Source organism: Delphinus delphis, chromosome 14, assembly GCF_949987515.2.
Source record: "Delphinus delphis chromosome 14, mDelDel1.2, whole genome shotgun sequence".
Taxonomy (NCBI): Eukaryota; Metazoa; Chordata; class Mammalia; order Artiodactyla; family Delphinidae; genus Delphinus; species Delphinus delphis.
Genome location: NC_082696.1, coordinates 2,896,579 through 2,908,596, shown reverse-complemented (window position 1 = coordinate 2,908,596; position 12,018 = coordinate 2,896,579). Strand labels below are relative to the sequence as shown.

The 12,018-nt window shown below is 49.8% G+C and overlaps 1 protein-coding gene across 2 annotated transcripts in view; it reads right to left on the bottom strand.

Annotated features, from left to right (window-relative positions):
- Window positions 1–12,018, bottom strand: part of RPS6KA2 (ribosomal protein S6 kinase A2) — a 159,437-nt gene that overhangs the window by 71,033 nt on the left and 76,386 nt on the right. For both annotated transcript variants that reach the window (XM_060029654.1, XM_060029653.1), the window contains exon 3: window positions 11,461–11,542. In XM_060029654.1, coding sequence (XP_059885637.1) covers window positions 11,461–11,542 — 82 coding nt within the window. The remainder of the gene's footprint in view (window positions 1–11,460; window positions 11,543–12,018) is intronic.

The window sequence follows — 12,018 nt, the reverse complement described above, 5'->3', positions numbered from 1 at the left end:
TTCTCTCTGCTCTGATGCTTGGCTGTGCCCGGTCCGATACAGACCCCTATGACCGCAGTGGCCCCGAATCGCCCTGAGACGCTGGAAGGGCCGAGCGCCGGCACACAGGACGCAGAGCTGCCCCAGCAAGTGGGAGTCTGGGGGCCACAGTGTGAAGAAGGAGGCAGGGGAGCCTCCCGAGGGCTGTGTGCCCGGGGGAGCGGGGGCCGGGGGCCCGGGGAAGTCTCCATGGGTGCCACCTTCAGGGGCCCCGGGAGGGCAGCAGCTCCTCCGCTGGGGACGCAGCCATGACCGCGTCCACCCCTCTGGAGGGAGGCGAGACACCGGGTGTGTGATGGGGTCGCTGGGCAAGACCCGAGGAGAGGTCGGTGTCTCTGGGTGGCTTTTTTTGGTGTGGTTTTAAGAAGTTTTGATATGCTTCTTAATTAAAACACATTTCATCTACTCATTCTTTAAAAAAGTAGTTTCGGGTACAGGTAAAAATAAGACGGTCTGTTATTGAACACGACTGCAGCTACAGAGAGAAGGTTTATGGCAGCATCCGTGCGGCTCCGTCAGGACACGTGCCCAACACAAGCTCCTCCCTTGGTCGTTCTTGCCGCGGACACCGCAGCACGGCCGCCACTTAGGAGAATGCACAAAGGGGGCAGAAGCAGACAGTTCCCAGGCAGACGGCACAAGGAATCTCTCCATTTCCTGTCTATCCCGAGTTACAGGTTCCAGTGGCTCTGCCAGGGAGAACAGCAGAGAAGGGGCTCAGGAGAGTCAACAGAAGCAAAAGCTGAAACCCAGTCATTCAATACAAGACGCGAGGACGCCAGCTAAGGACCCTGAAGGAGGAAAGGGGTCCCACGTAAGCGGTGGGATCCGAAAGACGTCTCTCCAAACACGTGCACAGGCTGAGAAGGAGACCTTGGGTGGGACAGGGTCACAGGAAGGAAGGGGGGATGCGTCAGTGACGGGGGCCTGGGGCCGCCCCTCCCAACCCTGGCTGACAAGGCGGCTCTCTGAGCAGCTGCTGTGCGGCCCCATGGGCTCCTCACGGTGGGGACCTCATCCGACGCATCTCAGCCTCCTGCGTCCTTTGCCTCAGGGAGCGGAGCCGGTGGGAGACAGTCTTCTGTCACCCCCATGTACTGCCACCCCCAGGCACGTCCTCCTCTGGGGAGAAGCCCTGGCCCACTCCCACCCCCATGACGTGATCTGGTGAAGCAGCTGGCAGAGGACCGGAACACTGTGTTCCTACCCCCGTCTTGCCATCTCCTTGCAAAGCTCACTCTTTGACTTTGGTTAAGAAAATCTAAAAATCCTCTAAATGGGATTGATGTTATTATCACTGAGTTCAGACCTCTTTGGAATGAGGAACACTGCTTAGTGTTACTTACATATCTGAAGATAGTATTTGTAATGGAAAGCAAAGGCCATAATAAACCTGGTGACAAAATTAGAAAAAGATGCTTACATTCAAATTTCCAAGGGGCTGTCCGGTTATAGGGGTAAAATAAATATATATTTCTTCCCTACATCTTACACAACAATAAATCCAAGATCGATTAAAGAGGTAAGTGTTAAAAAAAACAAGCTGTAAAAATGGTAACAAAGATGAACACTCATCTGATGTCTGGGTGGGAATCTTTTTTTTAAATAAAAGCAATGGAAGAAATAACACAGGAGAGAGTGATAGACTGAGTTACCAAACAGATTTCCCATCCAAAAGGCCATAAAATTAAAAGGCGGACAAAAAATTCAGAGATTATCTGAAACAAACAGAAAAAGGGCCAGGAGCCTAAGTGCACACACTATCTAAACACTCTTATTCTGTCTAAAGTAACAGAGGAGAAAGAGAAACCAAGACTCCAGCCCCAACAGTGAACCTAATGGAGCACAGATAAGACACATCGGTTTGGGGAAGATGTTTTCACAACCATGTTTGGTAAGACTGACCCCCGGCGCATAAACTGCTGAAACACAAGCACACTGGGTCCAAGGTGGCAGGAAAAGGGAAAGGCTGTGTTCATGCAGGGGCAGGATTTTATCACTGCAGATGGCCCACGGGGGAAGTGACCGGGGCCAAGCTAACACGATGCGGAAGGACAGCTGTCACGCAGGCAATGCCCTTCAGATGTGGAACAGCAGGCGTGAGGCCAGCTCTGCAAAGGTGACTGGGCATCTCCGGGCCTGCGAGTTCTCGCTTTGCCAGGCTGAACCGGCACCCGACCTCACCACCGCCCGCTCTGGGTGGTGGCAGTCACTCGGGCCACCAGGGATGGAGGGAAAGGCCCTGAACGGTGCCTCAGCCATCTGACGGGCAGCTGCAGAGCGGTCCCTCCTCCAAGAAAGAAAACCGACGCGAGAGCAAGTGCTTCACTTCTGACGCTGAGCACCTCAAGCTGCCTCTGGAGGCTAAGGATTCCAAGGGATTTTGAGTCCCAAGACTCAGATGCATAAAAAAAAAAAAGCCCAGAGAGATGCTTCCTACATCCTTCCATTGCTGCCGTGCCAACGAGTTACAGAAATGGTGAGACACGCCAGCCTGAGGCGAAACGTCCCCAGTAACCTGCCGCTGGGTGTTCTGGACCGGCGCAGGGTCTGGGGCCAGGCCACTGCCTCCCCGTGATATTTACTCTCTGGCATGAGACATGTGAGTCTGGAATCGAGCGGGGCTTGACCGTATAGATGGAAAAACCCAGATGTCCTAGACTATTCTGAGATTCACTAATAAACCGTAGACATCGGTGATAAATTAACATCTGTTATACTTCACATCAACCCTGTACTTGTGGCTGACCCGCAATGCGAAGGATCAGAGTGACGTGCTTTCCATGGCTGCTTTGCTCTGTACGGTAACCTGCAGCTCCAGGTGCCGGCTGTGACCTTCCCGCGTCCTTCAGCCTTCCGGGCCCGGGGCTGCCCCTGGGGCTGACATGAAGGCGGGAGCGCCTGTAAATTCGTCCTACCTGAAGGGCACAGTTTCCTTCCCAGGAAAGTAGAGGATGAAGCCCACTGTGGGATTACCCTGCTGGACGTGACACACAACACAAAACCAGAGCTGCTTTCTGGAACCCCCCCCCCATTTTTCGGATCAGGCCCACGTCCCCAAGGCTTCCACGCCCCCTCTCCATCAGACAACTTCAGGGGCACCTGCTCCCAGGTGCTCCTGTGGAACTGAAGGTGCAGGACATGCTACCCTGTTCATTTTCTTTCCTCAACCACGTGGCCTGTTCTGGACTTGTGGAGTTAAAAAGTTGGCTAATGCCCCTTGTGCCCTAACAAAAGGTCTCAACATCTGTAGCCCTTCGAAGTCTCTGGCAAGCGACAAACCACAATGCACGCAGGTGCCTTTTGCCGGCCAGCCGACGGCTTGGCGCCCTGCGCGGATTTGAGCCTTGAGGCCTCCTGGGAGTTCCTGCATCCCCACCCTCTGCGAGTCACCACAACTCTCAGAAAAATGGTCCATGCGATCTCCTAGAGCCAGTCGGGAAATGCTCATGAAACTGATCTTGAAGTGCGTGGCAACTGCAAGCTGCATAAGAACCCCTGGTAAGAATAATTAACCTACTTCGGAGGATGGGTTTACTAGGAGAGCTCCACCTGCAGCGAGGCTGGAACCAAAATCCTCTCGCTAGAGTTGGACATCATTGCCTGTATTTGCCTGTTTTTAAATGACCTCCATCAATACACATTACTTTTACGCTACATTATATATCATGTCATACCATGTTACATTACGTTACATTACATTATATTCTACTATATAGAGACTGTATTTGAAAAGAAAATGAAGCGTAAGATAAAAACAAGTCCTATCAGTCACGGTGAAGATGAGAGATGGCCAGGTAGGAGGTACACCTTAGAAAAGCCCGGGGTCGCTGTGGACGGGGCTGCGACATCCCTCAGGGACCGCGCGGGCGCAGGACCGCACGCGCTGCACGCAGCCGTGCATCTGCAGGTGGCCGCGGTCACGGGGAGGCCTGAGCCTTTTAACTGGAGCCGGACACCAGGCTGGTGAAGAACTCAGGCTCTGCCCGGCTGAGTGACCATGCTTACTGCCTCCTGCCTCTGTCCACAAAAACCTCCCAGGTCTGCAGTTATATCCCAAGCGGTCTCCTGGATGCGGAATAAAAATCCACCTTCACACAATATCTTTGAACCTTCAAAGGTCTAATTCATAGCAAAGAGGGGCCTCCCGTGGGAAGTTGTGTTGCTAAACATTTGGTGACCAAAACTTTGTACTGCTCATCACTTCAGAGAAAAAAGGAAGAAAACCATGAATGATGAAAATTAAAACGTTAGCCACATTGATGATCATATCAGGCACAATTCCCCAAGATTTGTTGCTACACTAGATTATTTAAACCAAGACTGAGGCTTCCCTGGTGGCGCAGTGGTTGGGAGTCCGCCTGCCGATGCAGGGGACTCGGGTTTGTGCCCCGGTCTGGGAAGATCCCACATGCCGCGGAGCGGCTGGGCCCGTGAGCCATGGCCACTGAGCCTGCACGTCCAGAGCCTGTGCTCCGCAATGGGTGAGGCCACAGCAGTGAGAGGCCCGCGTACCACAAAAAAAAAACCCCAAGACTGACATAGTTACTTAACTAACTTCTTTACCAGAGAATCCTTCTGTGGGTAAACCTTCAGCCCATTATGCTTTCATATTTACAGGCATTACAGATGCAAGTAGTGAAAAAAAAATCTATTTCCTACTTTTTCTCTACAATGTAAGAAATGCAATTCTGGTAGAAATGAACATATAAAGGACGCCAAGGCACACAGCCGGTGTATTACAACAAACCGGAGAGCTATTACTTAAGGATGATGTTTACATGTTACTTTTTGTCTTAGATCATCTACTGGGAAAACAGCTCCCCTGAATAGTAAATATCCCAGGGACAGCTGGATGAGGCTTTCTGATGAGGAAATGATGCCCTGGGGGTGGGGGGCACGGCTGGTCCCAGGTGCCCCCCTCCTGGGAGGGGAGGAACACGGGATGGAGACCCCGCCGCCTCCAAATCATGTGATTCTGAGTGTGCGGCTTCACTGCATTGTGACTCAGTTTCCTCATTTGTAAAATGAGGATAAGGGCACTTAAAACCTCCCCTCCAGGAATCTGTCATCATCCAACGTGACTCAAACGACATAAATGCAGCAGCATGGAAATAACAGCTGTTCAAACTAAGGCACCGACTGAAGCTTAGTTTCTAAGTCAGTGTTTTTCAGACAAAGCATCTTGGTGTAAGAGAAAAGGAAATAAAGTGGCGCTGGAAGCCACATTCTGAGGTTTGAAACCAGCCAGGCTAACTCTGACCAGGGGCTGTTTCAAAACGTTGTGATCAGCGTGAACGTAATCCGTGCACTTCTGTCCCGGTCACCCCGCACGCTCCCGCATTCCCTCCTGTATCTGCTGACATTCGAGTGATGGAATCAGAGCTCTACTTAAAGAAAGGACAGAGGAGTGACAGAAACTGGGCTCCAAAGGACAATCCGACAGGCTCAGAGAGCACCATGCGGGACCATTTGCGTCTTCTCTCCCAGCCAGGCTCTGGCAGTGACCCCCACACAGCTGGCCAGAAACACCCGTGAAGTGACCGTAACGGTCTATTAGTTCCTTACTAAACAAAGAGATTTTGCCAGAATAATATTTTCTTCCTTTAGAATCAACAGGACACAACCTCCTCCCTTCAAAGGAAGGAGCATGTGTTACCTTTGGGCTTAGAAAGTTGACTTATAAGGAAAACAGCTGAAAAATTAGTTAGGCATGAGAACACAGATGAAGTCCTACCAGAAAGTTTTCATTGCGAAGACATATTTCACATAGAAGCTCTCTCCACGTCGTGGAGCGGTGTTTCAATCCTCACTGAAACGAGAATTCTACACAAAGAGCCATCCTGGGGTGATGTCTGTGGTCCCCAGCAGGTGCCAGGCATCCTTGGTAACTAACACGATCACAGGCTCTTCACGTAGCGGGAGGAACCAGGGCTGAACAGAGACGTAAGTCTTTCTAACCAGATGGCAATTAACGCTCAACCCTCATCCTCGCCGTGCCCCCTGCCCCCCACTTAATCAGACCTAAGCCAAACCTAGACCAGAAGAGTCCTAACACACCTCCAATGCCAGTTTTCATGGAGAAAACGACCAGAAATGAATACAGCTGACGGTGAACCTTGTGCCAGCAGCACCTCACGTGCACTGACGGATCTAATCCTCACATCAACAAGGCTGTGAGGTAGATACTATTACTGACATCACCTCATTTAAGTAGGAGGAAACAGAGGCCAGGAGAGGTTCCCCAAGGTGACACAGCCAGTGGAGTCTAAGCCGGATGGGGTCCCAGGGTCCAGTGTCTGTGCTCCCAGCCACTGCATCGGGGTCCTCTTGCTGGCAATACCCTAGCGACACCCGGATACTCATGCCCAGACCACATCCAGACCAGGGGTTCGAGGAGTTGACCTGAAGTGGCCCCAGCATTTTGTGAAAGTCCTGCAGGCCATTCCAGCTTGTGGCCCAGCTGGGAACCCCCTTATTAACGTGGGTGACAGTCCCCACTCACCAGCTCACTAAACAGGGGATGGAGATCAGACTTGTGTTTTTTTTTTTTTTTTTTTTTGCGGTACGCGGGTCTCTCACTGTTGTGGCCTCTCCCGTTACGGAGCACAGGCTCCGGACGCGCAGGCTCAGCGGCCATGGCTCATGGGCCCAGCCCCTCCGCGGCATGTGGGATCCTCCCGGACCGGGGCACGAACCCGCGTCCCCTGCATCGGCAGGCGGACTCCCAACCACTGCGCCACCAGGGAAGCCCCACGCTGACAGTCTTTTAAACCAAATTCCTCTACAACACAAAGTGGGGCGTCACCCTTTGGAATTCATGATGTTTGGAATTCCTTACGTAGAACTGTCACCTGCGATGATTCAGTGTTGAATTTTGTCAATCAGAGACACTGAACACTCTGAAAGGGTCCTTAAGCGACGGGGGCACAAGCAGCGCCGTCCATGCTCGCGAGGGGGGCTGCGGGTCAGGCTGGGGGTGGCTCACGCCTGCCTGCTCGTCACACTGTCGGCTGCTTCAGCTGTTGACACCTGCCTTAGAAATGGCGTGCCACCTCTAAAGAAAGGCGGGGGCAGGCACCTGACCCCTCCAAACCCATTTAAAGGAGAGCTGTCAGAGACTATTATCCGTTTGCCAAGTTATTTGGAAGCCAAATGACGACGACGTTCCCTTCTGTACACAGGACAGCCATCACGTTTCTGAGAAACCATCCGGAGGTTTGCAGTCATTGCCGTGGGTCCTCTGCCCCCCTCTCCATTTTCCCCTTTTCAAAATAATTTCACTATTGAAGTTCCTGGTCTGCACTCCTGGAGGGCTCCGCTCTCACCCACATTTCTTTTCTAACCCGTTCTTCTGATTCACTAATGAGCCTGAAAACTGGTGATGCTTTGAGGATGGAGAATGGCTTACGAGTATTCGAATCTCTCAGGCTAACAGAATGCAGAGGTGTTGGAGACAAAACAAATCTAAACAACTGGCTTCTTTCACAAGGGAGGAGAAAAGAAGGTCTAGAAAGCTCCGAAGGCCCCCCCGGTGGCTCAGAGACCTGGCCTCCGTGCTGGACGTCCTTGGTCCTCCTATCGTGGGTCCAAGCACCACCTCACACAAAGGACTGTTTTGTAAATCTTCGATATCTTCTCTTAGGGAAATAAGTTCTGATTGCACGTCTGGGGAAAAAAATCTGTTCTTTAGTGATGGACCGTTTTGAAAAGCTAAAATAGTAGATGATACAAAATAACGTTTGGTTCAAAGCTGGCTTTTAGAGGAGCGCTCGGAAGTGGGAAATTCTTCTGACTTCACGCTTCTAAGTTCTACGCTTATGTGGCTCGTTCTCACAACGTAAAAATGATTTTACATAGTCAAGCGTATTGTTCTGGAATACGACACAAAAAACTATATTATACAAAGTCAAACATGTTCTATGTTTGTTAAAAGGTTGAAATATAGAACAGAGAAGAAAATAAAAGCTCCCAATAATCCTGTGAGTGTTTTCATTTTGGCCTATTTCCTACATGCATGACATATATTCAGTATTCGTACACACACAGGCACCTACCTGTACACGTGGAGGCAGGCGTGCATTTAACAACATCACTATCCTTCTGTAACACAGCTTTATATCCCGCCTAATCCATGTAACCTTGTATCAGGAGCACTTTCTCAAGGACACTGGATCGGATCATAAACAACCGTGGAGACTTGCGTTCCCGTGGGAGCTGAGATCACCGAGATGAGTGTTTGCACACGCGCTAAGAGGTCAAGGCTGAGGCCGATGGACGGGCTGAACAAGGGCAGCGCCAGCCCAGCTCCTGGCTCTCTCTCACGCCTCCAGAGCAGGGTGAACACACAAGTTCCCCCACGGTTCCAATTTCTCTCCCACTTCTCCCTCTTCCTCCTTTGGGGGCAGGAGAGGGTGAGATGGTATTTGATGGGAAAGAAGGAACAGTTACAACTTGAGGAGAAAGGGGACAATTTAAGGGCACTGAGCACGTGCTGGTGAGGTTATCAGATGTGCTGATGGAAGGTGAGATGGGCGGGGGATCTCACCAGGAACAATCTGGTCAGAGAATGAGCTGACATGGCTTCTGCTTCGACCTGCCTCATCTTCAACCACAGGGAGCTGCCCGCTCTGTGTCTGAGAGAGTAAACCTCCATGCTTTGAGGATGAAAGAGTGGGTTTTAGCAAATGGCCATGTTACGTACCAGCTGTTCATTTTAAAAATAACAGCTTTACCGAGATATAATTCATGTACCACTCAATCCACCCGACGTGCACAATTCGATAGTTTCTGGAATATTCAGAGCTGTGCAACCAGCACCACAGTCAATCAGAAAACATCTGCATCACCCCCAAAGAAGCCCCGTAGTCACTAAGCCACCCCATCTCCCTAACGCCCCAGGTCCCGGCAGCCACTCGGCTGCTTTCCGTCTCTGCGGATTCTCCTCTTCCGGATTTTCACATAAATGGAGTCCACAGTATGGGAGACTTTGGCTTCTTTGTACCCAGCGTAATGTTTTCAAGGCTCCTCCAGGCTGTGGCATGCATCAATATTTCATTTCGTTTTATTGCCAAGTAATATTCCGCTGTACGGATGTACCGTACTTTATCCACGAGTTCATGGATATTTGGGGCTTTTCCACTTTTTGGCTGCTGTGAATTAGCTAGTGCTGCTAGGAACATTCATGTACACGTTTGTGTGTAGATGTATGCTTTTGCTTCTCTTGGTTATACCTAGGCTAGAATAGTTGCGTCATGTGGTAGCTCTATTTAACAAAGCCAGAGAAGCTGTTCACTTTTTTAGACAGTCCGATGACCTTGAACTAACATATGTTTAATTTGATTTTCTACTGCTATGGAACTACTGTTTAGTGAAGAGATTATTTTATTCAAAGTTGGGGATAGAAAGTCAAAACCTGCTTTGTTTCCTATACATCTTTTAACGAACAATTCTTTAAAATTATATTATTATGAGGATCTTGGACTATTTGGCCACGATCAATCGACAAACAATTTTAGAAATATTATTATAGCTACAATAAAAGAAGTTCGCTATAAACAGCACAGTTTAAATTATGTTGTTGCATTTAAAACTCCAGTGTCAACAATAAACTATAAAACCAAAACTATTTCATAGAACCCAAAACTTTTGTGTACAGAAGAATTACTGGGACAGTTTGTTAGAAAACTCAAATTCTAGGCTCTGCCCCAAGAGACTACAATCCAGCAGGCCAGAAGGGGGGCCTTGGGATCTATTTTTAACAACTTTCCCCAAACACACATAGGTGATTCTGATGTAGGCTCCAGTCTGGCCAAAGTGGGCAGTTTTTGTATTTTCTTTCATGGGTTGTGCTGACAGTGTCAACTTGATTGCTGTTTTCTATAGAAATATTTACCCATCCTTTAAGAATTGTCTTGCTCACCTTCTAAATGTTTTTTTTTTTTTTTTTTTTTTTTTTGCGGTACGCGGGCCTCTCACTGCTGTGGCCTCTCCCGTTGCGGAGCACAGGCTCCGGACGCGCAGGCTCAGCGGCCATGGCTCACGGGCCCAGCCGCTCCGCGGCATGTGGGATCTTCCCGGACTGGGGCACGAACCCGCGTCCCCTGCATCGGCAGGCGGACTCTCAACCGCTGCGCCACCAGGGAAGCCCTCTAAATCCTTTTTGAACGGCCTCATGTGGAAGAACTCTTTCTTCCTTTGTATCTCAAGTGTTTAGGTCTCTATATATTTGGTCTATGCATTTACTGTTCTATATGATTGGTTCTATGTGGTTCAAAATAGATCTTATTTACCAGCTAGACAGTAAGCGACTTGAAGGCAGAGAATGACATATTGTTGTGCTGTCCCCTGCATGTAAGTGCTGAGGACACTGTGATATAAGGCCTAAAAATTCAAGAGCTGCCTTGACATCTCTGAGTTTCATGGGCCCCAAAGGCTTAACCATGAGTTCCCCTGCCCTTGACAGATAAGCCCCCCATCTAGCAGGAAAGGCTCCCCACCCTGCTGGTTCCCTGTAAGCCAGACCAGCTGTACCCCACCTGGTCTTTAACCTAACATGTTCAGCTCCCTGCCAGCCCACAGAACTATTCGAACAAGCCCATCACATCTTCCCTGGAACCAGGGGCCACCCCGCCCTCTTGTTACTACAAAGCCTGAATCTCACAGTCCCTGCAACCCACTCTGCTCCTGTGCAGCCCCTCGTGGCCCAGCATGCTGTGCGGTGCCCTCCTCCCCCGGTGATGAGTACAGGTGACTGACAAACTCTGTCGTCTCACCTGCCCGGGCCAGGTGTTGCGTGCCCAGCCTCTAGCACTATTTAGGACACGGGTCCCTCCCTCACCAATGGGTGAATAGGAGGTGGTCAGAGCTGATGTCGTTGGTGCTCACCGTACGTACTGCTGGCTAAATGGCCCTGGGCTTAGAATAGAGATTTTAGACAAGAGCTTACCTTGACCTGCGTTATGTGCGTGTACTTTTCTGGAGGGGAGGAGTATAGAAGCAGGGAATCAGGTGTGGGACTGAATTTCTAAAACCCAGTCCGGGGGAAGAGAGGGAAATAATACAGCCGTGCATCACATTTTGTTTAAAACTGAGCAATCCAGTCTGAAGGATGAATTTAGGCTGATTTGTGGCCCAATACAGCCAAAACAACCTCTTTTGCTTTCCTCCTCAGTGCTCTTTTCCCCAAATGGTACGTTACAGCAGAGCATATGTGGAGGATGGTATTTACACAATATGGCCTTCCCTCTGAAGAGCGTGGAAATCGTGCAGGGCTCTGTTAAGTACTCAGGGGTATGCTTGTATTGTGTATTATCAATCAGAGCATAACAGGTCGACATACAGAAATCATGCAACACTGAACGGAATGTCTATTTCCCCCAATAACAACAGTTACGTGTCTCCCCCTCTGTGACCTCTCACCTTTCAAGGTGGCCTTCTTCAGAACCTTCATTGCGTAGAGCTGCCCAGCATCCGACCCCTTGACCTTCCTCACCAGGAACACCTGGTGAGAAAGAGCACACAGAACACCTGCAGTTGATATGACTGTAAATTCACTTTCCTTATTTGATTTGACACAGGGATACACAGGGAGTTTAGGAAACTCCAATAAAATAAATACACTGTAGGGAAAACCTAAATGTAAAATCTTCTCCAACATCTGGGATGTCAGGAAAAGTTCATCTAATTTGTTACAACCCTGGGAGGAGCCGTGTTACGTGTTCGTCTGAAGAATCACGTTTGTTTTCGGCACCACTCACTTTCTGTGAAACATTTTAGATCAGAGGGAATAGCACCCTCCTTTGAAAAAAAGACCAGTTGTTTAGAAAAACAAACACTATTCAGAAGTTTTCAGGGAGGTCATTTGGTTTATTGTAAATATGCCCTGTAAATCCCCAGGGCGAAGGCCACCCTGAGAGTCACTGCCAACCACACAGGACACCTGACTCTCAAGATGAGCTGGGCTCTCTTATTTTGAGC